The sequence below is a fragment of the Phyllobates terribilis genome, unplaced genomic scaffold (assembly GCF_046119375.1).
Source record: "Phyllobates terribilis strain yellow unplaced genomic scaffold, ASM4611937v1 Scaffold_3__8_contigs__length_932513732, whole genome shotgun sequence".
NCBI classification, from domain to species: Eukaryota; Metazoa; Chordata; class Amphibia; order Anura; family Dendrobatidae; genus Phyllobates; species Phyllobates terribilis.
In genome coordinates this window covers 549,262,580-549,288,983 of record NW_027362763.1, presented here as the reverse complement: position 1 = coordinate 549,288,983, position 26,404 = coordinate 549,262,580, and the positions used below count along the sequence as shown (strand labels likewise).

Genomic DNA, 26,404 nt, shown 5'->3' with positions numbered 1-26,404 from the left:
GCCACTTGCGCAGGACTGAAGGGTTCCAACGTCTGCTGCAAGGCAGGGCTATAGCAGGATCTCATTAAGATGACTTAGCCCCCTCTATATATTTTTTTTATATTTCTTATTTTGTCTGACATTGCATACAAGGAACCAGTTTATTTACATCTTTTTTGGAGATAGCCGTCCTAGTGTATACACATTTTTCTTGGACAGCGTCCCTAGAATTGAGGATGGTTGCCTTATTGGTTTTTGATTTGCATTCAGCACTTTATTTGGTTTGAAACTCTGGTGTTATATGGGTTGATATATTACTTACTATTTTTCCCTCCTTAAAAGTAGTTCATATTTAGGGCTAGAAGGGACAAGGGCACCATTTGTGAAGCCTTCTAGGATGCCAATCTCCAAGGCAAGGTAGGGCTTTTACAGCTATTTTATGGGGTGAGAGAGAGTTTTTTCTCTCTAAGTATTTTAGGATTATACGTGTTTGTATAATTCTAGTCTTTTGTGAATTTAATGATCAATAAAAGTTATATTTTTCTGAACATCTTAAGGAACACTGTTCAATCAATCATCCAAAAATGGAAGGAATATGGCACAACTGAAAACCATCCACCTAAACTGACATCCCTACCAATGAGAGCACTAATTAGAGAAGCAACCAAGAGGTCCATGGTCACTCTGGAGGAGCTGCAGAGATCCACAGCTATGATGGGAGAATCTGTCCACAAGACAACTACTAGTCATATACTCCACAAATCTGTCTTTTATGGAAGAATGGCAAGAAGAAAGTAATTTTTGAAAGCATGCCATAAGTAGTACCGTTTTCAGTTTGCAAATAGCCATGTACGGGACAAGGCTAGCATTTGAAGGAAGGTGCTATGGTCCGATAAGACCAAAGTAGAACTTTTGGACTAATTGCAAAACTCTGTGTGTGGCAGAAAACAAACAATACACATAACCCTGAAAACACCATCCCCACCGTCAAACATGGTGGTGGCAGCCTCCTGCTGCTGGGATTCTTTTCTTCAACAGGAACAGGGAAGCTGGTCAGAATTGATGGGAAGATTGATGGAGCTAAATACAGGGCAATCCTGAAGGAAAATCTGTTCACCTTCCTGCAGGAAATGACTCTAAATATACTACCAGAGCGAAAATGGAATGGTTCAGATCAAAGCGAATTAATGTGTTTGAATGGCTCAGCCAAAGTCCAGACCTAAATCCCATGGAGAATCTGTGGCAAGACTTTAAAATTGCTGTTCACAGATATCTCCATCCAATCTCACTGAGCTACAGCTAGCTTTCAAAGAATTATGGGCAAAAATTTCAGCTTCTGGATGTGCATAGCTGGTAGAGACATACGCTAAAAGCCTTGCAGCAGCAATTGCACCAAAAAGTGGTCCTACAAGGTATTAACTCAGGGGGGACTAGATACAAAGGCACATCACAATTTTCCGATTTTATATTTTTAAAATAATTAGACAACCATGTATCATTTCCTTTATACTTCACAAATACTTGCTACTTTTTGTTGTTATATCACATAAATTCCCAATAAAATACATTTACATTTGTGGGTGTAATATGAAAAAATGTGGAAAGGTTCGCGGAGTATGGATATTTTTTCAAGGCACTATATAATGCATTTACAGATAAAAATTTTATGTAACTGAGGAGGATTTCCCCCTAGGTACCACAGTTAGACATTTAGAAGTCTGAATCGGCCACCGCCTTCAACTAACAAAATAAGTTGTTTTGGATTCATTTTCCTATACACATAACTTCATGTAGTTTGCTTTGTCTTTTCTCAGTATTAGAGCGCAAAATATCCACGAGACAGAGCCGAGATGAACTTATAAGAAGAGGAGTCCTCAAAGAAATACCAGACAATGGTGAGCTTTATCATTCTTTGTCATATAGCACAAACTTTGTTTTATTTCTTGCTTTTTGTTATTTCTTTTTGTTGCCTCTTTTGACATTACAACTTACAGTATGTGATTTTATGAGAAATCTTATAAGCACATCATCTATGAATACAATGACTGGTAACGTAAATGCCACAAAAATGCAGATACTTTAGCATTCATTTAAAGGGTATCGGTCAGGAGGATTTTACCTCCTGAACTATTTATATGTGCATATATCACTTTCAAAGACAAGTTCAGCAATACCTTTACCTTAGCAGTCCATAACTCAGAAATCTGTGTTTGAATTGATATGCAAGTGAGGCTGTAGATCTGATTCCTATGTCACTCCAGGTCCATTCACCTTCCAGCGCCGCCTCCTGGCTTGACTGACTGACTTTATACTGTGTGACTTAAGGCATAGGAGCCAAAAAAGTGTTTGTTAGGATTCTCTATTGTCTAATATTCATGTATATAATATTCTGCGTGCATACCTTTTATATTATATCAATTCATCTCCCAGTGTCTAAAATAAGAAAAATGGTATGACCCGGAATAGTCCTATGTAATGCATCCGTAAGATATCTGAACAGGACTAAACCTGGTGTCACGTGAGCCTCCTAAACATATCATGTAACCCTGGCATTCAGTTTACACGGTCTACGTATCTAACAAGAGAATGGTGGTCTATTGAGGAGAGGAACTTTTACATTATTACTACCTACAACGTCTGGTAATATCTGTGCCGGAGCAGATATTACATTTTCCTTCCAATCGTCTGTTTTTTTTTTTAGGTTATTGTCATATCGTTAAAGGGGTTCTTCAGATTGGATACAAGTTCTATGTTATAAAGCTTGCAAGTGCTGCTCTGAAGTTGGCCAGATTACGAGATCCGGCTAGCTTCAGTCACCCTCCTGTCTTCCAATACTGCAGAAGCAAAAATGCCTCTGCTTGCAGCCTCGGAGATCTCACAGTTCTGGCCAGTGGCACAGCCATGCCACTGGTCCGAACTGTCAAACATCAGGAGTGCCCTGTTCCTTGGCAAACAGGAAATCTTGAGGCTGGGGAGCTGTGTGCTCCTAACAAAAGGATGAGACCAAACCCTTAAAGAATGGAGTAATATTACCTGAAATTTAGGCTCCGGTATGCAATGGATTGTTAGATCTTACCTTTTACCCAGTGTAGACCCTTCTCTTAAAGTCTAACAGAAACATGAACAGATATAAGGCCAGTTTCGCGTGTCAGACAGTCATGGCCAAATTGCGGACCGGGTTTCCTGATCTGAACCCAAATGCCTTATAAGCGAATGTAAGGCTGTTGAGTTCAGGTCAGGAGACCTGCAGTTAGTCGAACATCATGGTCCGTAATTGTGAACATGTGACCTAGTCTTCAAGCTATGCATTCAAGTATAACCTGGCATGTGTTGCTAAACTCCAACATGTATTTGTATTTTTATAGATAGTGATGTTCCAATAAATATGGGAACGTCAAATGGTCATACCGTGCCAATCAGTGAAGAGACGTCAAATGATCAGAAACCCATAACTGGAAATGGAGCAATCGCATCAAAGGCAACTGTGGTAGAAGAGAAGAAAGATGATAAGAAAGGTAATACTATGAAAGTCAGTTCTTTATGGATTGTAGGAACGTGATATTGAATAGTAACTATATATTGTAAGTCTGATGTTGTATTTGAGTCTTCACAGGGTGATGTCACATGCTGTGTATAACACCTTTACCTGTGCAAAAATGCCACTCGTTGTGAGAAACATGATAAGCAAACATCTAGATGTTTGGAGCTTGAATAGAATAATTGATTACATTGGCTTAAAAACCCCACCACATCCACGCTCTTGTGTTTTATCCATATACTATCTTTCAGAATGGATGCTATAATGGTGAAGTCATCAGTCTTCCTGGGTGAATGCCACACATTATTTTCTCACCTAACCCTCCTTCACCACCTGCCCTCCCAACATTTTGCTTCTTTTGATCTGTATTTTGACGGGATAACAGCATGGACAGTGACACAGCTAAGTCGCTGACAGCTGGTGAAGTGAGTGGAGGCCATCAAAAGAAGATGAAGCCTTAATTAAACATTTCTGCTGTATTATATGGGTTTTCTGGTTTTAAAAACCCCTTTCTGCCAGGTGCAGTTTATTTTAAAGAAACCTTCCATGGGTCCAGTGCTGAGTCTTAACTGCTGCATCTGCTGTATGTAGTGCTGCTGTCATGTCAATGAGCTCAGCAGTTCTACCCAAGTTGATGAAACGAGCCAATCAGAACCACTGAGCTCACTGGCTGCAATGCTGACGATTTAACCTCAGTGCTGCAGACATTGGGAGCAGCAATGGAATTTCAGCACTGGACCTGGAGAGGGTGAGTAAACAACAATTTGTTTTTAAGCAAATTGCAGCCAGTTTTATCAGTAACAATTATGGCATATGAATATGGCTGCAAGCACCACCCACGGTCCCGCCATACCTAGCAGAAAGATGTCCATAGGATAGTTATATAGCCCTGAGTTAGCATTCGCCTGTTTCAGTATCTCCAAAATCAGACTTTTGCCAAATTCCAAACAAGAGTGGGAGGCGTAACATCTCTTTTCTTTTTGGATCGGTAAAGGGCCCAGCAGTTGGACTCTCGCCAGTGAGCTGTATATAGCATATAAAATTGATATAAATGTTGAGTGTAAAAAAACATTTAATTAAAACCCAGTGAGCCGTAGTATAGTGTGGTCACTTATGCATTAGAGAACACTTACTGGATTAGTTGTCCAAGACATGCACAGTTTGTTTATAGGGTCTTCTAATTACTGTCTATATGCAAATATTTTAATAAAATGTAGAATCCTTTTAATCCTCTGTAACAGTATCTGACCATAAATGACTGGGCTTTTTCAGCAAAGAATGTTAAGCAGAAAGAAGCTATATTTAGAAGAACAGTTTGAGAAATATTCTGTAGCTAGTGACTGATGTAAGCTGCTTTGTGATTCTTCTGATTTATTTATGAGGAGCATGCTTTCAGTGAACACTTACCTCCCATCTTATGGTGTGCTATCCACCATTTAGAGCCCTTTTATCTACATAAGTGAGGATTTATGTTTTTCCATTATTGCAAGTGCAGCAGAAACACTAGTATTGGTTTCCTCTTTTCTAGTAGCTGCTGCGCTTTGTTGGGAAATATAAACTGATCTCAAACTTCAGCCTTGTATGATTTGTAGAACAGAAACTTCTGATGTCGATATTTCTAAAAAAATAAATAAATAATATACAGTACAGTCAAAAGTGTTGGCATCCTTGAAATTGTTCCAGAAAATGAAGTATTTCTTCCAGAAAATTATTGCAATTACACATATCTTATTATGCGCATGTTTATTTCCTTTGTGCGTATTGGAACACAAAAAAAGTGAGAAAAAAAGGAAAATGGGACATAATTTCACACACAACCCCTAAAATGGGCAAAATTGTTGGCATTCTCAACTTAATATTTTTTCTGCACACCGTTTTGTAATAAAAATAACTACAATCAATCGCTTCCTATAACCATCAACAAGCTTCTTACGCCTCTCAACTGGAATTTTGGACCACTCTTCTTTTGCAAACTGTTCCAGGTCTCTCATATTTGAAGGGTGCCTTCTCCCAACAGCAATTTTAAGATCTCTCCACAGGTGTTCTATGGGATTTAAATCCGGACTCATTGCTGGTCATTTCAGAACTCTTCAGCGCTTCTTGAAGTATGTTTGGGGTCATTGTTCTGCTATAAGACCGATGACCTGGAACGCAAACCCAGCTTTCTGACACTGGGCACTACATTGCAACCCAACATGCTTTGGTAATCTTCAGATTTCATGATGCCTTGTACACAGTCGAGGCACCCAGTGCCATAGGGGCAGCAAGACAGCCCCAAAACATCTTTGAACCTCCACCATATTTGACTAAAGTACTGTGTCATTTTCTTTGTAAGCCTCATCCTGTTTTCGATAAACAGTAGAATGATGTGCTTTACCAAAAAGCTCTATCTTGCTCTCATCTGTCCACAAGATTTCCAAGAAGGATTTTGGCTTACTCTTGCTGTTCTCCATGCTTTAGTGTGGCACACACAAACACAGAATGCAAAGATTGAGTCGGCTTCTCCCCTTTTTATCTGGTTTCAGGTGTGATTTTCATATTGCCCACACCTGTTACTTGCCACAGGTGAGTTTGAATGTGCATCACATGTGCTTGAAACAAAGTTGTTTACCCAACCCTTTTTTGGAAAGGTGCCAACAATTTTGCCCGGGAAGGCCTTCTACAAGATTGTGGAGTGTCTGTGGGAATTTATCCCCATTTAGAAGAGCATTTGTGAGGTCAGACACTATTAGATGAGAAGGTCTGTCTCATATTTTGCATTCCAGTTAATCCCAATAGTGCTACATGAGGTTAAGGTCAGGTACCTCCAGTCCAAGCTTGTCTGTTCTTTATGGACCTCACACTTTAAAGCGTAGAGTCAAACATGAGAAAAGGTCCTCACGAAAGTGTTGCTTCAACATTGAAAGTCCAAATGATCTAAAATGTCTAACATTTCTTATGAATTCGGATCTGGTTCCCAGTCGTATGCCCCAAAAATGTTAAGACTCACTTCATATGTTCATATGTCCCTTTCTGAAAAAAAAAAATCATTGGAGATTCATTTCACTGTTTGTAAATTTGGATTTTCTTTTGGTATACTTGCAGGATCCCTCTCTACGTTTGCACACTTGTATGAAATTCTTAATAGTAGGACTTTCTGTCAACTTTTCTTCTTTATAGAAAGGGGTCGTGTGCGTCCTGAATTGCCACCACCTCCTGCTCCACCTCTTCCCAAGCCCAAAAAAAATACTGTCCCTCATAAAAATGTAGCCACTGCTGGCAATCATAAGAAAGGTGAGGCAACTACAAAACAGCCTGCAGGTGGTACTAATAAGCAGCCACCAGCCACTCTGCCAAAGTTGACAAACCGAGCAGCCTCACGCAGCACGGGTAAGTGTGGGTGGAGTTGCTGGGTACATTGCATGATCGTGCTGTGCATTCCTGGCTCCCTAGGCATGTGTTCCTATCTTCCCATCCTTATTCTCTTTTTCCATTGTGAAATGGTACATGTTACTGCTTTGAATGTTTTAATTTTACTGAACAACTCCTTCTTATCCAGAGAACACAGACAAGACAATGGGAGCACCTGAGACCAAACCAAAAAGATCAGCCACACCATCAAAAAGTTCTGCTGCTGCTTCTGCTGGGCCAAGCCATAAGAAAGAGGAGTCTGCCAACAAAAAAACAGCCAAAAGCATTTCGAAACAGCTGTCTGCTCCTACACTTAAAACTACAAGTCGAGGTGCCACACAAGAGAGTGGTGAGTGTAAGACCTTAGCTATTGATTTCTGGACTTGTTAATGGAGTTGTGGCCTTCAGGTAGGCACAAGTGAAGTATGCCAATACTTTCAGCTCCAAATGTTGTGCAGCTTTACTGAATTTGACCTGCAGTTGTAAATTTAAAAGGGAGGTGATCATCAGAAAAAAAGACCTGGGGGGCGATTCACTAAGACTGGCGTAGTGCACACCAGTCCTAATGAAGCACCCACTGGAGTACACTCATCTGATTCATTAAGCGGTATTCAATGATTATTCAGGCGTGTCTGATACCCAACATGTGCCGTCACCAGAAATGTACAGCAGCCACAGGCTGGCGTACATTTGTAGTGTAGGTTATGCCACTTCAGTGGCACAACTTATGATGCATTTGATGGTTGGACGTTACCATACCCTGTTTTGCTCATGTTCAGCCCACACCACACCCATATCAGCGTAGCTGGCCAAGACTGGTGTGTAAATGCCACAATATTTTTTACAGAAAAATATTGCAACTTTTATTAATGTGTATTCCAGATTTGTGGCATAAGTATCTTAAACGGGTTGTCCGGTCTTAGGCTACAAGTCTGCAGTCACTTTATGTACATCGCACACATTGTGAGGATTCTCCGGTGTCGAGAGTAGGCAGTCATGTGATCGCACATTCCGACTAGACTTTGTCCGGTTTTGCTCAACACACTTGCATTGAATGAGGCCACGCCCATTTAGTCAACATATGACAGCAACAACATGTATGCAAATCACACACTTACAGTCACGCACCCGCCACTCCTGGCGCCGGCATCGCAGAATCCACACAGCAAACAGTTTGCACAATGTGAGGATGCACAAGTCTGCGGTCACATTGAGTGCCTGCTGACTTGTAGCCTAAGGCCGAATAACCCCTTTAATGAATCTTTCCCCTATTTCTTAAGTTCGGTTTTGTATTACATTTATATTTTTAAAAATGTCAATTTTTTTTCCATATCACAATCTGTATTAAAAAAATAAATAAAAAAAAGTTTTCTCTTGCCGTTTTCATACTGTATATTGGGACTATTTTAGACTCTAATTTCTAATTGTTTCAGGAACTAACACATGTACATAGCCACAATGTTCTGACCATGACTTTGTCTTTTATATGGAAGTGTCCATTGAGCCTATGCAAAAGTGATTGTGAAGGGAGAGGGAGCAGGGTCAGCTGTGACATTCCCGTATTGTGATTGGTGAATCCTGTGTTACCAGCTATGTATGGAGGAGCCTTGGTGTAAACCCTTACTGAAAGGACAAGTAGTATGAGTTTAAAAAAGTTTAAATTGGTAATCTTGCAATTTTCACCTTGACAACTGGTCAGGGTGAAAATTGCAAGACTACCAATTTATTTATTTTTTAATAAAGATCGTCCTATTTTTAAAACACTTCCAAATGTTTTTTTTACAATCTTTAACCTGTCATTGTACGAAATCGCAGTCTCCTACACAAGAGAAATGCAGCTAGCCAGTGCAGGACCAATCAGCTTTGGTTCCGCCTGGCGATCGATGTGATTGGTCTCTCTGTATGGACAGACCAATCACAGTGAAGCAGGTTGGGCTAGCTTGCTTTCCCGTCTCTGATCTTGTCAGTGATGTCACAGAGAAGATCGGAGCTGGCTGTCAGGTACCTCAGCAGAGTGTTATACACCCTTCTGCATTGGTAACAATTGGTGTTATCACTGATCATAGCTTTTTATTATCCTAGATACTGCTGTCGGTGGTGACAGCCTCATCTAGATCGTTAACCCTATCATTACCCCACTTTTGTGGGATTCCGATGGTCACCATTGCAGCCCCAAGGCCAGTTGAAAAAAAAAAAAATCACAAAAAAGAAAAAAAGGAAGCTTTTTCATCATACTGACACACAAAAAAAATAGAATAAAAAGAGGTCAAAAAGTCATACATATAAAAAAAAATGTTAGCAATGAAAACATCTCGTCCCACAGAAAAAAAAAACAAGGCATCATACATTTCTGCCAGCGACAAAATAAAAAAGATTATGGCTCTCAGAATATGGCAAAAAAAATAGTTTTTAGTGTGGAAAAGTAAAAAAACTTAAAAAAAAAACTGTACATATCTGGTATTGCTGTTATGGTACTGACCCAAAGAATAAAGCAGTTTTCTCACATTACATGGCGAACAGCATAAAACAAAAAATAAATAATAAAACTAATTTTTGAACTGCTATTTAATTGTTCATTCTGCCTCCCACAAATCAAAATAAGGCTAGATCCACAATTATACTATTCTCTCAGCTGAGCACTAACATCAGTGTTTGTCTAAATACCCGCAAAAAAGTGAAACAGATGGAACCCCCGACAGAACTATTCACTATGAGGCAGTTGGAGTCACTTTTGGACTCGTCTGCCTCTGTTCTTGTGGTGTCCACTCATTTTAGGTATCTCTTTACACAGAAGAGTGATTGACCTCTATTTTTTTGCATGCCAAAAAAGATGGGACACCACAAAGTCAAGTTAAGTGTTCAGCATAGTGCACAGGATAAATTTTTGATGCTAGCTTTATATTGAAAGTGATCAACAATTGTTATGCATCACAACATTACTAATAAAAACATCAAATCAGCCCACAAAAAACTAGCCCCCACTCAGGTCCGTCATCTCCCAATGGAAAAGTAGGGTGGTTCCACATTACTGGGAGCACAAAGATTCTGGAAAGCGATATGGCTCTTCCCAAAAAAAGAAACAGTCCAAAAGATTCTGCGCTCCCAGATTCAAATGCCCCCTTCACCTCACTGCTGAGCCCCTCAGTGTGTCTAAACCACAATTAGCGTCCACATGTTTGGCATTACTGTAGCAAGAAGAACAATTTACAGGACGTGTGTCTCCAGTATAAGGTGCATGTTTCCAGAAGTACAAGCTGGGCACAACGTATGGGCACTAAGCTGGCATATTTGCAATTTTCATTCTGCAACATCCAGTCAGTCGATGTTTTTTTCTGAAAAAAAATCTGAGACCAATATAGTCCCTGCATCCACAGATGAATTCATTGAGGGATGTCATTTCCAAAATTAAGTAATTTTGGGAGATTTTCTGCTGTTTTTGCATGTCGGGCCTCTACAAAAGGGTATCCGTATAACTGACCAGCTTAGCATGCAAAAAATAAGCTCTCACCGAACTCCATTGACATAAAAATGAAAACGTTATGGTTCTCAGAAAATGGTGAGACAAGCAAAATTTATTTTTCTTATTAATTTTGGATTTTTTTTTCACCACTTATATGAAAAAAAAAAATCCAACAAAAGACTATACAAGTTTCAAATAACAATAATCGTACTGACTTGAGAATCAGATTTCCAAGTCATCTTTACAGCAAAGTGAATGCCGTAAAAACAACCCCCCCCCCCAAAAAACAAAACAAAAAAAAACTGTAATGCTGGGGGGTGTGGACCCAGTGCGCCACGGGCCAGGCTTATCTTGGAGGGGCGTAACTAAGTGAATACCTGGTTTTAACTAGAACCACGGATGGTGAGGATACGCTTGGCCGCAGGTAGTCGCCAGGTACCACTCCAGGGCAGTCCCCGGTTCTGCATCAGTTGATCGGAGGGTCAGAGACGCAGCTACGAGGTACAGGTGGATGAAGGCAAAGACGTGGTCTGGTCAGACAATCTGAGGTCAGGGCAGGCAACACAGGTTCATTATATGTAGCCGAGGTCAGGAGCGGAGAAATCAGAATAAACGAGTAGGCTAGCCGAATCGGAAAACGGGAGAGACAATACAAGAGAGCACCTTTCAGGAAAATAGACAGGATCTGAACTAGAACCTTAGATCAGGGGAGGAGTGATAGGATGAGCTGGTAATAAACCCCTCACTGCTTGGTGAGAGGCCAGAGAAGCTATTCTTTGCAGGACAAAGTGGGGTTAAGTTCCTGCAGAATCTGGCTGCACTTCCCTGTAGCCAGATGGAGACTCACCAGCGGCAGGAGGATACAGCAGTGTTGGAAATGCTGCAACGGGCAGCTCAGCGAGACAGCACAAGACTGGGGAGAGCAGAGTGGTGACCTCAGTCAGTAGGGCGGTGCTTACCATCTGTGTGAGTCACAGGTGGCCAAACTGTCGGAGGAACCTTTTGAGAATGGCAGGGGCGCAGATGTTCCCAGCCGGCTCCCAAGACATTTCCTCGGGACCAAAACCCCTTTAATCAAACAAATACAAGGTCTTCCCCTGGACCTTTTTGGAGTCCAATATGTCCTTAACCTCGAACACATCCAAGGGACCCTCAAGAATAGACATTGGGGCCGGAGTATGGGCCTTGGAGAAACGATTTAGGACTACCGACTTCAAGAGTGTGGCGTGAATGGAACTCTGGATCCGAAGATTGGGCTGCAGCTGAAGCTTATAGATCACTGGGTTGACCTGCCTGAGAATCTTGAATGGCCCAAGGCACCGAGGGGCAAACTTGTACTAAGACACCTTCAGGCGAATGTTCCGGGAAGACAATCAGACTTTATCCCCACTGTGATTAATGAGGTAGCGAACCTCTCCTCTTGTTTGCATGATTCTTAATCTGAGACACAGCCTTGAGGAGGGATGACTGAGTTTGACGCCAGATCTGAAGGAAGACTCCATAAAAGGAGTCAGCTGCTGGTACCCCGGAGGAAGCAAACATAGGCGAGGGTACTTGAGGATGCTGGGAATAAACAATGAAGAATGGAGATGCTCTGGAAGACTCCCCAACATGGCTGTAGGAAAACTGTGCCCAGGGGAGTAGATGTACCCGGTCATCTTGACAGGCAGTGATAAAGTGGCGGAGGTAGTTTTTGAGACTCTGATTTACCCGTTCCACTTTCCCGTTGGCCTGCGCATGGTACGCAGAGGAAAAATCGAGCTGAGCTCTCCAGAATTTAGAAGTGAACTGGACTCCATGGTCAGAAACTTTGTGGAGAGGAAGACAGTGGGGACAAAAAACATGCTGGAAGAACTACGTGGCAAGCTTAGGTGCAGAAGGAAGGCCGGCCTGGGGAATAAAGTGAGCCATTTTTGGAGAACTGATCCACCACAACCTAGACTGTGTCATAATCCTTGGAGAGAGATGTCCATGAAATATGTTACTAGGGAGTGGAAGGAACCAGCAAAGGCTGGAGGAGACCAGCAGGCTTGTCCCTGGAAGACTTGTTTCTGGTGCACTGTGAACGGGCGGCTACAAAGTCCTGGGCATCCTTTACCAGCGGGGGCCACCAGAAGTGCCAAACAATCAGCTCAGTGGACTTGCGTATGCCCATATGGCCAGCCAACTTGGATTCTTGTCTCCAGGACAGAATTCTCCCCCTCCTAGCAGTAGGCACAAAGGTTTTGCCTGGAGTAATGTTTTCTAAAAGGACAAATGCTGCTTCAGTAATCCTGGCCTGGTCAATGTTCTGAAACTCCTCCACGGATTCGGTCACATCAAAGGATTGATACAGGGCATCTGCTTTGACATTCTTCTCCGTAGGACAAAAATGTAATTTGTAGTTAAAACAAGCAAAGAAGAGTGCCCATCTGGATTGACGAGTATTCAACTGCTGGGTGGACTGCAGGAAGGTCAGATTTTTATGGTCCGTGTATATTACTGGAGAGGTGGTGCCTTCCAGTAGATATCGCCATTCCCCGAGCGCTATCTAAATGGCCAGCAGCTCATGATCCCCAATGGTATAGTTTCACTTGGCGGGTAAAAACTTTTTGTAGAAAAAGCGCAAGAGACAGACTTCCCTGGAGAAGTTCTATGCGGAGCACTACCCCAGCACCAATAGAAGAGTCATCTACGAAGAGAAACTGCTGGTTGGGATCTGGGTGGTGCGTAACCGGGGCTCTCACCAAGGCTTCTTTCAAATGCTGGAAGGCCAACACAGCCGACTCTGGCATTATTCCCATTCTCGGTTAAGGTGGAAATGGGAGCCTTGAGGGACGAAAAGTGCGAAATACATTTTCTGTAGAAGTTTGTGAAACCCATGAACTGCTGGATAGCGCCTTGGGGACAAAGCCAGGGAAGGATCCATTTTGTCAGGATCCATTTTGAGGTACATGCTGGAAACAATATAGCTGAGGAAAGGCAAGAAGGGTTTCTCAAAAATAAATTTGGATTAATTGGCAAACAATTTGCTTCTCCATAGATGCTGCATAACCTGACGAGTGTGCGTTCTATGGGTGGATGGATCAGGAAAGACAATTAGCATGTCGTCCAAATACATGAGCACAGAAATGTAGAGAAGATCCCAAAAGATGTCGTTAATGAATTTTTGAAACACGCCGGCCTCATTGCACAGACCAAAAGGCATCACTAAATACTCTTACTGACCGTCACAGGTATTAAAGGCCATTTTCCATTCGTCATTCTTGCGAATACGAATCAGGTTGTAAGCCCCTCCCAGATCCAATTTGGAGAAGATCTTTGCTCCACGAATTCTGTCAAATGGCAGGGGGATACGTTTTTTTAATGGTGATTTTGTTTAGCTCTTGATGGTCAATACAGGGACGTAGGGAACCATCCTTCTTAGACCTGAAGAAGAAGCCGTTACCAGCCAGAGAAGAGGATTTATGGATGAATACCTTGGCCAAGTTTTCTAGAATATATTCAGACATGGCCCAAGTCTCAGGCCGAGATAGCGGATACAACCAACTCCAGGGTGGTGAAGTACCAGGTAGATTAACGGGACAGTCATAAGGTCTGTGAGGTGGCAGGACTTCTGCCTTCTTTTCACGAGAAACATCTACAAAGGCACGATAATGGACGGGCAGAGAAGCAAGGTTCGAAGGAACAGAAGGCGCAGTCTTGGATATGACCAAGACCGTGGAAGCACAATACGGTCCCAGTGAAGTACCTGACCGGTGGACCAGTCAGCAACCAGCGCTTGTAGACGCAGCCATGAAAGACCCATCAGAACATAATTCACGGAACTTGGTATCACGTAGAAGTGAATAGAATGTAGCACTCCAATCCGCACCATGGTTGGCAGCATGATGAATCGAATAGGGTCTGCCAGGAGTTGTCTGTCAATGGACGCAATAGTCAGGGGATGATTCAGCTGATGTATAGGGAGCTCAAGACAATGGACCAGACCCTGATGAATGAAGTTGCCCTCAGAGCAGGAATCCAGATGGGCAGCAGCGGAGACAGACCTCTCCTGCCAGGCCAGGGTAACTTTTGTCATTAGCTTTAGAGAGCAGTTACTCTCACCTAGAGTCGTCTCAAAGGCCAACCCTAGGTTCTGGATACATGTGTTCTCTCTGTACCTCTGCTGTCATTCTGGCACAGAAAGTTTGTCCGCTCAACCTGGATCCACTCAGTGGCTGGTGGTGTGACTTGCGGTAGCAAGGGGAACTGGAAGTTTGGAGCCAGTCTGGGTGGTTTTCAAGCACGAGGAGACACCGAAACTTGTTCCAGGCTCACTTATGGAAGCGGAGATCTATCCTAGTGGCCAGGTGAATAAGGGCATCCAGAGAGTATGGTAGATCTCTGCCTGCCAAATCATCCCTTATATGCACGGACAGGACCTGCCAGAAGGTTACCACCAGGGTTCCTTCATTCAAAGCCAACTCTGTCACCAAGGTACAGAAGCATAAGGAATACTAGGCCAAGGGGTCCATGCTCTGACTTAAAGCCAAAAGGGATGACGCAGTTGAGGAGGTGCGGCCTGTAACCTCGAATACCGCTCGGAACATCTCCAGGAACTTTCCAACGGGTCTCTGGATATATATAAATATAAATTAAATGCTGAAAAAATAAATTGCATTAGTGATTCAAAACCAGAGTTATATTTTCATTGTTTCCATTTGTTCTAATAAATGTTTTTATTGATGTGATATATTGTATATACATTGATTTTGGCTATTTCAGACACCCATTTGGTGATCTTTATCTAGACTGGTGCAAAGCAAGAGAGTCAGTGATGCTCCTAGTAATATATTAGATTTAATTTCTCCGAGGCCCATTTGAAAGGGGAATATAGATAGATAGATATTTATTTATGTTTTATGAGATAGATAGATATATACACGTGGTCAAAATTGTTGGTACCCCTCGTTTAATGAAAGAAAAACCCACAATGGTCACAGAAATAACTTGAATCTGACAAAAGTAATAATAAATTAAAAATCTTTGAAAACTGTTGGTAAAATGTTTTCAGTAATTAATTATTTTTTTATTAACTTATTTTTATTCCAGCTGCTTCTTCCAGCAAGAAACTTGTTGCAAGTAAAACCACTTCTGCCACACTGACATCTTCATCCCGGTCCAAAAAGGAGCAGATATCCAGTAAAACAAGCACCTCAAGCACATCACGGGCCAAAAAAATGCCCAGCAAAGCGTTATCTGTATCTGTGGATGGCACTCAACAATCGGTGTTATCGCATTCAAGTATTAGTTTAGGCCAAAAGAAAGTGGATTGGACAGAGCAAGGGAAGCGTCATTTGGACTCTGAGAACTCGGAGACAAGTCTCAAAGATGATTCTGTCACGGAACCGCCGCCCAACCCACAGTCCACTTCCCCTGCTCTAAACCATCAAATGAAACGAACATGTAACACAACAGTTCAAATCCAGGAGATGAACCAGTCCAGTCACACTGCTGGTCGTTGTGATGATACACCGTCCCAGGAAAAAGACATCATTGTAACCGTCTCTGAAGAGGGGGCAACATGTGCTAATGAGGAAAATCCCAGGTAAACATTCAGAGAATACTAACTAGATATATAGAGCAATACTTTAACTGCTGAAAAACTAGCTAACCAATGTATTTTAGATAAGAGTATGTAGTGCCCACTTACCTTATGCTATCCTGCTGGGCATAACTACCAAGGTAGCAGGCATAGCACTGGGGCCCAAAAACTGAAATGGTCCATCTTCATTTAGACATATGATGCTGTTAGTAAACAATGGAGTATGGAAGGGTGGGTTAAATTTTGGATTATTTTTGTAACATGATATCTCTGCCTTATCCTTGCTTTGTAAGATTTTATGTTTTGATTATTAATCATTTTTTTGTAGTTATGCTGGGAGGTCATAGTCTAAACGATGACCTTTTATGTCTGTCCTATGATATTGTAGTGTGCTTTATTTCTGTACTGTCACTATTTGCATAATTTCTGGCCTTAATGTAGATTATGTCTGTACTGTAGCATCATTTTATCTGTACTATATCATCACCGTGCATATTATCTCTGTTCTTTAAATTCAATGCACAGTTTTGTACTACTGTGACATCAATGTGTGCATGTACCCCTTGAAATAGGAAATTTTAGCCCCATCCTACAAAATAACGTAATGATACAACCAGATTGCAAGCAGTTTACCGTAATTGGACATACAGTTACATCACAGTGATGGGACGAAGTTCTAATCTGCAGTAGCACCTGGCTGTAATACATAGCTAGGCACTTGTTGCAAGTGCTGGGACCTGAGCCAGCTCAGATCCCAGCACTTTAAACCCTCTGATGTGGTCAATAGTGACAGCTGCATCCAAGGAGTTTGACAGAATGGAAGATTACTCAATTTTTCACCCCCCACTGTAATCACGGGGTGCTGATGGTTTATTATGGCAGCCTATCAGATCCCGCTAGTTGGCACTCAAATACATTGTCAAAACACTGACATGCTAGAAAATGCATTGTATTACATAAGTAGTGCAGTGTAGTGTGATCAAAGGATCACATATTCAAATCTTTGTAGTTTAAATCCTCTTGTAGGACTAGTAATTACTGTAAAAAAAAAAATTTTAAAAAGTGTTAAAGTGTAAAAAAAAAAAAAAAAAAATTTTGAAAAATGAAAGAATAAAAAAAAAAAAAAAAAAAAAGGTTACATAATTAGTATAGCTGAAAAGATGATAGCTGTCCATAAAGTTCAACCGAGGCATTGGAGAGAATAAAGGGAAGGGGTATAAGTACAACCATGATGCATGAACCAACCGCCCTAAAACACTCTTCCCTAGTGTCATTCGACAGGATTAACTTTCAGAACGAGAATTTTATATATTTTACATAATTTCTGATATGGTCTTCTAAAAAAGCATCCAAGCTTTATTATATGTAGGCAAAAAAAAATGACCCACAAAAAAAACACACATTAGGTAATTGCTGCATTTGTACAGTACAAGATAAACGCTGTTTAAAAAAAGTTTAAAAACTATGCCAGAATTGCTGTTTTTGTACATCTTGCCCTACAAACATAAACTGAAAGTTGATTGAAAAGTTGTATGTATCCCAAAATGGTACCAATAAAAACAAGCTCTGTAAACGGAAAAATGAAAGTTATAGCTCTCAGAATATGATCAAAAACACTATTTTTTTAAGTGATTCTTTTATGCAAAAGTAGCATAACATAAAGTATTTTTTTTTTTATCATAGTAATCATATTGAACTCCACGTCAATTATACTGCATAATGAACTCTTTACCCAAAATGGTATTAGTGAAAACTACAGCTTCTCCTGTTGTCATAAAAACATAAAAATGTTATGGGTATTAGAATATGGTGACAAAAAAAAAAGTTTAAAAGAGAGCCTGTCATGTCTGATAACACCATTAACCTGCAGATATCTGGTTAATCTTAAGGTTAATTGGGTGAGAAACAGGGCAGTGGAGTCGGTAAGCCAAACCTCCGACTCCTCAATTTCCCTGCTTCACAACTCCGACTCCACAGCACGGCCTCACTACTGAGCATGTACATAAAGTGCAGCACAGATTCATCTCGGCTAAGCCTAGATACTTAGATCAGGAATAGAATAGACACTTATAGGACGTTTCATAACTTTACCAAATTCTTATGAAAACCTTTACAGCACATCCTGCATTGTACTAATGAACCCAATTTATTATATATTTTAGGAGTTGGAGTCGGTCCATTTTCTACCAACTCCACCAAAATGGACTCCAACTTCACGACTCCCTACTCCACAGCCCTGGTTAGAAAGCTGCCCGGCCACCGTACTAAAAGTGCAGCCTTTTGACAATGAACTTTATTACTCCTGGTAGCTGCAGCTTTCAGTTATACAGGCATGCTGGTGCAGCTACAGTTACAGCTCACATCACTGTGAGCGGTGGCTGTAGGCACGCCCTGACACTATGATTGACAGCTCGCTCTGCACTGATACACTGCAGAACAAGGCTGTCAATCAAAGTTCTGAGGCGTGCTTATGTGGCTCCCCTGAGGGTTCGACCGCCACAGGAATGCTGCACTTCTTTAATGGAGTGTGGTGTTCCTCCTCTGAGGTAAGGCCGGTGTGATGGTAGTGACCTAGCCTTTTGCATCCAACACCACATTCCGCCAGAGGGAGCTAGTATGCACTAGTGCTGCTCCCCTGGTTACAGGGAGACTGGGGAACACAAAGTGGTAGGAACCAGTTAGTGGGTGTGGGTGGAGGAACACTAGTTAGTTACACTTCAAATTTCATATTTAATAGCATGCCATCTTTGATCTTGGTCCTTCGGTTCTGTCTTTACCTGCTGGTCCATCAGTCTAGCCTTTGCTAGTCTGTCGGCTGTCACTGTGCTGTCAAAATACTGTGTGTAATGTGACTTCCCTCCGGGAGCGCAGATCCTGTGTGGGCCTGCACCGGCATGGGACGAGAGGAAGGTTGCAGACAAGGAATGTCTCAACCCGGCCAAGGACCAGGATCAAGAAGGCCCGGGAGCTTTAGAGTGTGGCTCCCTAGCAAATGGGTCACGGGGAGGATGCAGACGGAGCCGAGCACGCCACCTGTCCTCGCCTACCTGATCTATTCAGAGGGATTCCGGCTGCAAGAAGGGTACCGGCCCCCGACACCCGACCTCGCACTCTATGTCCAGGACGGGAAAGCCCGGTTAGGCCCTGAGGATCCTGCCGGGCCTCGGATGGAGAGGAATTGCCACCCGAGCCCTACACCTTAGAGGAGCTCAGAGGGAGACCCGGCCTATCTACACACGCACAGACGGGAAAGGGTAAAGTCTGTAGTGCAGGAACACTCTGGTGTAGGGATGCTACCTCACACTGGACTTCCTCGGAGGTAGTCGGACCCCCGTCCCTGGTGGCCGCAGGACTCCGCGAGGAGCAGGGAGAAGCCTTGCGCTGCTTGAGAGAACTGTGCGTAAAGCTTTGGAAGTTCATCCCTATGGCCTCCGGACTGTTCATTACGCGCTATACCACGCGACGCGGTGCCCGTACTCCCCGCACTACTAACCCCCCTCTATCCTGCCTTGCCTGCCCTGAGGCCGCGCTCCGCCTGTGGGGAGCAGCGAGAACTTTAGCCGCCATGACACCGGGCCTCAGTGGACTGTAGCGGCGCTGGTGGCCCCATCACCAGACACCACAGGTGGCGTAGTCGACAATTACCACTCAACCCGGAAAGCCCTAACACCATTTTTAATGTGACGGCCCTGGGCACGGAACGGGTCCAGGCCATGGCTGCATCCCCCTCAACATCTGACCCGGCTCCGAGTATCCCCCCCATCTTCCCTGGGCAGGGCTTGCGAGCGTCACACTTACAGCCGTGACTCTCAATGCTGTGAGCGATGACTGTTGCCAACACACCAGTATGACTGAAAGCTGCAGCTCTAGGGAGGAATAAAGTCCATTTTCTCCCAAATCGCACTTTTTTTTTTTTTACGGTGGCCAGGCATCTTCCTAACCCTATTAACATGCAGATTAATCAGACATCTGCAGGTTAATGGTGTTGCCCGACATGACACGTTCCCTTTTATTACTGTTGAAAGAAGACTAATGTTCACTTCATCAAACTCAACCCAGGAAAGGGAAAGGACACAGGAAAGGGTCACATGCAAAACCACGATGCATGATCCAGTCTGCCCCAAAAGAGCTAATCTTTCCCTCCACTGGACCAAACATTCAGAAGAGAACTTTACACATACACATATGCATGTTAATTAAAGTTTCTATGTAATATTCATTTTAGTGACTTGCCTCTGGAAAGCCAAGAAGACCTCTCAAGTCTGAAAAGTCAAGAAGTGACTGATGAACCTTCTGATATTTCGATCAATCTTAACGGAGAAAATGAAGGCAGAGAAAGCCAGACCAGTGACTCCGACTCAGATGGGCCAATCCTTTATACAGATGATGATGACGATGATGATGACAGCACAGAAAGTAAGAAACTTAATATTTTTGTACTATGTTGCTTTGTATACTTTGGAGAAATGGTGAATTTGTTCATATGTGTACAGAGGAATAGGACAATACTACAGCTAGATTCACGCCTGTTTTTTCATCTTGTCATTCTTACTGGAAGAATAAAAGGACAATGCGCTGTGCTTTATTGTTACTGAAATGCCAGGAACCAAAGGGACCCCATTATAGTCATTGTGGTCTGTTGGGTGACTCTTGTGTCTGTCATGTCACAGATCAGCATTATGTTTCTGCTCTAATGGAACAGAAAAACTGATTTTCGAACACTAAATAGATGACATTTATAAAATGAATACATTACCATGTCTCATTGAGAACATTTTTAACTTGTTACACTGTTTCCAAACTTGGTTCACTATTTTACTGAGTGCAAGTTTATGAAATGTTTTGCATTAAAGGATTATACCACATATTCCCCTGCTAATTGCACGCCGAATGCTTTTACATACTTATTGCCCTTAGATCCCTCGTTTACTTTTGTGACTGGTCTTCATGCACATTACATAACCATCATTTTGCTGTTTGAACGCCAAAGTAACCGATATTATTTCTCATTAAAAGCACTAATAGCTTTGTCTCTCCTACCTTTTGAATATAATATAAATACAGCTCGGCCTCATTTATCTATACTGTTCCCCACACTAACCAATGAGAACTCGGTTTTCATTTATTTTAATTTGCTCAGGCTTAATGAAATCTGCACTGTGATTGGTGTTCTTTTGTACGGGATGGAGGATTTAAAACCTTTACGTAGGGTGTTTGGGACAGACCTAGAATTACATTTATTCGTTAAAAACCTTGCACAGTAGCATGCATCTTCCCGTCTGCTCTGCCCCCACTGCCATATACTGATCAGGAATAGCTGATGGTAACTGTGCACTGTGCACAAGGTGTAGGGAAATTGTGGGAAATACAGTTTATAGTGGACACATGGCCAGCACTGAATGACGCCTGAAGGAGGTATTTGAGTGACGCGTTAAAAAAAAAAAAAATAATAATTCTTTCATGAAAACTTACAAAAAAAAAGTATTTATTTCTTAGCATAGTTTATGCTATCATTTACTGTATGAACATTCTACTATGGAATTATCCCTCTAGTGCCAAATCTGTCACTGCAATATGGGCAGCAGCTTTGTAGTTATCCATGTTTGTCCAGGGCTGATACAATGATCTGTACGATGTGAACAAGAATTAAAAAAAAAAAAAAAAAAAAAATCCTATCCCTGTGTAAAATAATTATTTGGGGCTGTTTTTAACGTGTGATGCCTGTTGATGGCATAATGCAGGGGCATTACCGGTAATTTCTCGTTACATTATATATTTCATAGTTTTAAGGTTGACGGTAGACATAAGTTCACCGAGTTCAGCCTATAGCCTAACATGTTGATCCAGAGGAAGGCAAAAACCCCTTGATGCAGATGCCCATAGCTTCATATTAGGGAAAAATTCCCTCCCAACTCCACATTCGGCAATCAGACTCGTTCCCTGGAACAACATCCCATCACATCACATTTAATATAGCGTTTTAGTCATTAAAACTGAGGCATTAGAAGATGTGCAAAATATCATTTGCATAAGCAAAAATATTCACACTTCCTTGGTCCAGCTGCCATGTTGCCTCTTCTGATTAGAAGGGGATGCCAGCAGGTAAAAGAAGGTTCGCAGGGCACTGGTCCGGTGGCTACAGACTACTGCCATGGCCATTGGACCAGGGTCCTGCTATTTGTTTGGCTTAAAGCGGTATTCTCATCTCCAAGATCCTGTCCCAATATGTAGTAAGTGTGGTAATTTTAAAAATATTATCAAATACCTTCAGTTAGAAACGTAGTATAGTTCTTCTGATTTGTTATGTTGCTTACCTCCTGTGCAGGCACTGTAGTAGCTTAGGTATCCTTGGTTATGACCACTCATATAGTGACAGTTAGTTAGCTGTTAGTGGTCATAACCATGTATACATAAACTTTGTCACTTACCCCATGTGCAGAGCATTACAGAAGCTTATCAGAAGAACTATACTACATTTCTAATTGGAGGTATTTGCTAATATTATTATTATTACACCTACTACATAGCGCGATATGATCTTGGAGATTGAAATACCCCTTTTAACTCTAATAAGCATTTCACCTATACTTGATTACACCTAAAGCAATGGTGCATGCACACACATATATAAGTAATATAGACACACATACTGGTACACAGCTGCCAGTTGGAAGCATACTAAGACATTCCTGGCGAAGCAGACTGTGATGGACAACAAATGTGAACAGCATCCTGTACCAGGCACTGTGCAGGAGGGCGAGCGCTTTATGCTGGGCACAATATACACTGTGCCGGATGTTATATGGGAATTGGAGAGGGATGCCAAGCACTGTGTATGCATAACACAAATTATGGAGGTACTAGAATCGTGTAACATAAGTGATGTGAATTCCTTCACTCTGGTTCCTCATATGCAAGTTTCCAGGATAAAATAGCAAAATGGCTGCATGTTACTGGGTTATACAGAAGAAGATGCCAAACAGTCTCCTCCTTCGACATCACTCCGTGCTCCGCAGCTGTTGGCTGAATCTGCACTTCACTCTGCACATAGTACCGCCGGTGTATTTAGACGCGCTTATAAAGCTACATGAAAACAGCAGCAGACTAACGTTGTTTTCACTACACTTGTGTATTGTTATATCTAAATATTTGGTGCAACGATGACCCAAATAATAAAACTCCTGATTGTGTGTATGTTTGCCTGTCAGGTACCTTAGCCAGTAAAATCCGTAGAAGAGATACACTTGCTATAAAGCTTGGCAACAGACCGTCTAAAAAGGATTTAGAAGACAAGAACATTCTACCACGTAATTCTGAAGAAGAACGGCAAGAGCTTTGGCAGCAGATTGGAACAAAATTAGTAAGGTATTTATTTCCATAGACAGTTTAAAACCCTATTCACATGTTGCTGATCTTTGCACGTTGGATTCAAAGGTTGGCTGAAGATTTTCAAAAATGTAGCAAAATTGTGGCTGATTTCACTTTTAATGTGAAGTAATTACTTTAAGAAAACTCTCCACAGTAGATTACAAAGACTTATGGATTTAAACATTAAAGAGGATCTGTCTCCAGGTCAAAAGTGACCACTTTTGCCGTTCTTTTATTCTGGCTGCTTCTGAGTAATGTTTTTGTTTTGTTTTTTTAAATCGTCATACGGTTCCAAAGATGCAGACCTTTTTGTCTAGTGCTATTTTTTATGGTCTTTACAAGAGGGCATGGCTCACAGGATTCTCTAGGGCATGTCTTTGGGCTGCTCTGTATTATTACCTTGTGAGCAACCCTCTCTTGGGTAAAGACCATAAAAGTAGCACTAAATATAAAGGCCTAAATCTCTGGAACCGTATGGCAGATTTAAAAAAAAAATAAACGGTGTACTCAGAGAAGCAGTGGTAATAAATTGAGAGCAAAATCTTGACGGTGGACCTGGTGACAGATTCTCATCGAATTTTAGGTTATTGCAGAGATGTATGTAAAGATTGGTCAAATCAGGGGATATGATTGAGGATATATATAGAGATAGAATGTTCTGCATGGTTGCCATTCCTTTGTGACCACGTATGGATGTCTTCTCTCTCCCACTTTTGTAGGCCTTATGTTGGTGTTAATCTGGTATTATCAGCACTATTGTATTTTGAAAGCATTTCACAGGGAAATTCATCTTATGTATGGCCTGTTTTTTATTTTATTTTTTTAGACGATTAAGTCAGAGACCAACTTGTGAAGAACTGGAACAAAGGAACATCTTAAGACGTTAGTAAACTTAAAGAGAATTTCACTTTTTGTTATGCCCATAAAATAGGCTTTCATTACTAATGCTATGTCCATTGTTGTCTAACCACTATGGCTCAAGTTCTTTTGTGGGACTAAAAAATATTGTAAAACAAATATGTTAAAATATCTAAAAGTCTTAAAAAAAAAAAAAAGTTAAACACAAAAAATAATTTTTTACATCAAAACAAGCTTTATTAAAAAAAATAGAAACAACAAAATCTAAACCGAATTGGTATCGTTGAGCCCCTAGCAATCCAAACGACACAACTATCATGATTTTTTTTCTGCATGGTAAATAAAAAAAAAAAAATACCAAAAATGAAGTTTTTATGCATTCCCCTCAGAAAAAAAACAGACCATAACATATCAAAAAGTTTAATATTTTCCAAAGTGGTACCAATGCAAACCCCATCTCCTTTATTCCGGAAATGGCTAGCTCGAGAACACCTAAGTAGTAAAAAATAGTTTTCTGTCCTCCCCACTTTGTCAGAGCAGGCTTCTCGCCAATTCTTCAGTAGGCACTGTTCACTGCCCCTTTCCCCACCAATTTTGCTAGTATCTAGGCCCAGCAGCCTTTCCCACTTCTAGGGTATTTACAGCAGCCACACCACTCTTCCCGTGTTCCCTGTAATCACAACATGTCCATTTTTTACTTTTAGCCCCAACTCTGACTCACTCCAAAATATTGCGACTTTTGGCGTTTTTACTCCAGTTTATCCCAGCTCCGACAAAATGGGCGGAACGGGCAGATCCCACAGCACATCTAATTCATGATGAGCTGTGGCATTTCCTACACCAGAAATCTTACTCCAGTCTGTGACTGGAGTGAGATTTCTGGTTTGGCTCATGGAAGCACACGCCACTCATCAGACATTCCAGATTCCTGGAAAGATTCTTCATGAATCAGGAACATCTGACTCGAGTACGCCCCCCATCAAAAACAGCATGAACAACTCCAGTCTTGATGAATCCGGCTCATATGGTTTAAAGTAAAACTGTCTTTTTAATTCTTATTTCATAAATCAATAGCACACATGAAGATAAGAAACTTTGTAATATATTTGATCAGAGAAATCGGCTCCTTTCTCCACCAGGACTGATCTTTCTTTCTCAACTTTGGGTAATAATCAGTATTTAGTGAAGAAAATTGTTACATCACTGGGATAGAAGGTAGCAGTTGCTACACTGAAGATTTTATGTAGAGGAGAGGGCAGAGGGAGAGGGAGGCTAGAGGCAGAGCTCATCTCTTCCCCCTCTCTTCTCTATAGAATCTTATCAGCAAAAACTATCATCTCCTGTGTCAGTAATGTAACAATCTGTCTGCACTGAATACAGATTTAGTCAGAGAATTGAGAATTTTGAAAATGAATAATCAGTCCAGGAGGAGAAAAACTATTTTTCTGATATGATATATATTACACAGTTCCTTATTTTCATGTGTACTATTGATTTTTTAAATAAAAATAAAAACGACGGATACTCTGTGAAGAGTACTTATTACCAGTCTTGGACTGGCCTTTTTATTTAGGAAATCAGTTGGAAGACTGAGGCTGGTGGTTTTTCTAAATATCGCTTTTTATCCAAAAGGGGTTAATGCCCCACTAAAGGACCCCACTTTGTAGCAAAAGTGTCTGAACCTATGGGTTGTGAGATCGCACAAACCTCTGTGACTCGCCTCACCGTGATAGAGTAAGGTCTCACTGTTTGCACTAACCCTGCGCTGCCTCGTACTTTACTAAGCCATTGCCAACCAGTAACATTATTCGAGTGGTTATTGCTCTGTAACTGCTTAGTTAATAACAAATAATTATATCTCCTGTAAGTCACAAATATAAATATTGTGATATTATTGTACCTTAGAAAAGAATGAAGAAGAAGAACAGGAAGCAAGACGAGAACTGAAGCGAAGGCTGACACGGAAGGTATGCATTCTTAGTTGATCTGGAACAGAGAGCACTATGCCCCTTTTTTGCACTGGAAATTAAAAATACTCTTACACCTAACTCAAGATCTAGTGCTTAGCTCAGCACTGAATCAACGTAAAAACATCTGATTGTGTTTCAGAGGATGTCATAGTCAAGTGAGTTTGTGGCCTGTTGTCTGCACAGATTCTAAGAACGATGAGCACAATGCTTCTAACAGCATTTTCAGATCTCTGATGTGAAAGAAAGGGGCAAAGTCTGTAGTAGGAAGCCTGCCC

At 41.5% G+C, this 26,404-nt stretch overlaps 1 protein-coding gene across 7 annotated transcripts in view; it reads left to right on the top strand.

Annotated features, from left to right (window-relative positions):
* The window catches only part of PHACTR2 (phosphatase and actin regulator 2), a 240,027-nt gene that overhangs the window by 198,814 nt on the left and 14,809 nt on the right, over positions 1-26,404 (top strand). For 6 of the 7 annotated variants that reach the window (XM_073671367.1, XM_073671365.1, XM_073671371.1 and 3 more), the window contains 9 exons: positions 1,794-1,874; positions 3,345-3,494; positions 6,677-6,886; positions 7,056-7,256; positions 15,441-15,936; positions 20,159-20,349; positions 23,142-23,298; positions 24,128-24,183; positions 26,065-26,126. In XM_073671367.1, coding sequence (XP_073527468.1) covers positions 1,794-1,874; positions 3,345-3,494; positions 6,677-6,886; positions 7,056-7,256; positions 15,441-15,936; positions 20,159-20,349; positions 23,142-23,298; positions 24,128-24,183; positions 26,065-26,126 — 1,604 coding nt within the window. The remainder of the gene's footprint in view (positions 1-1,793; positions 1,875-3,344; positions 3,495-6,676; positions 6,887-7,055; positions 7,257-15,440; positions 15,937-20,158; positions 20,350-23,141; positions 23,299-24,127; positions 24,184-26,064; positions 26,127-26,404) is intronic. The other variant, XM_073671369.1, reaches the window with a different exon arrangement.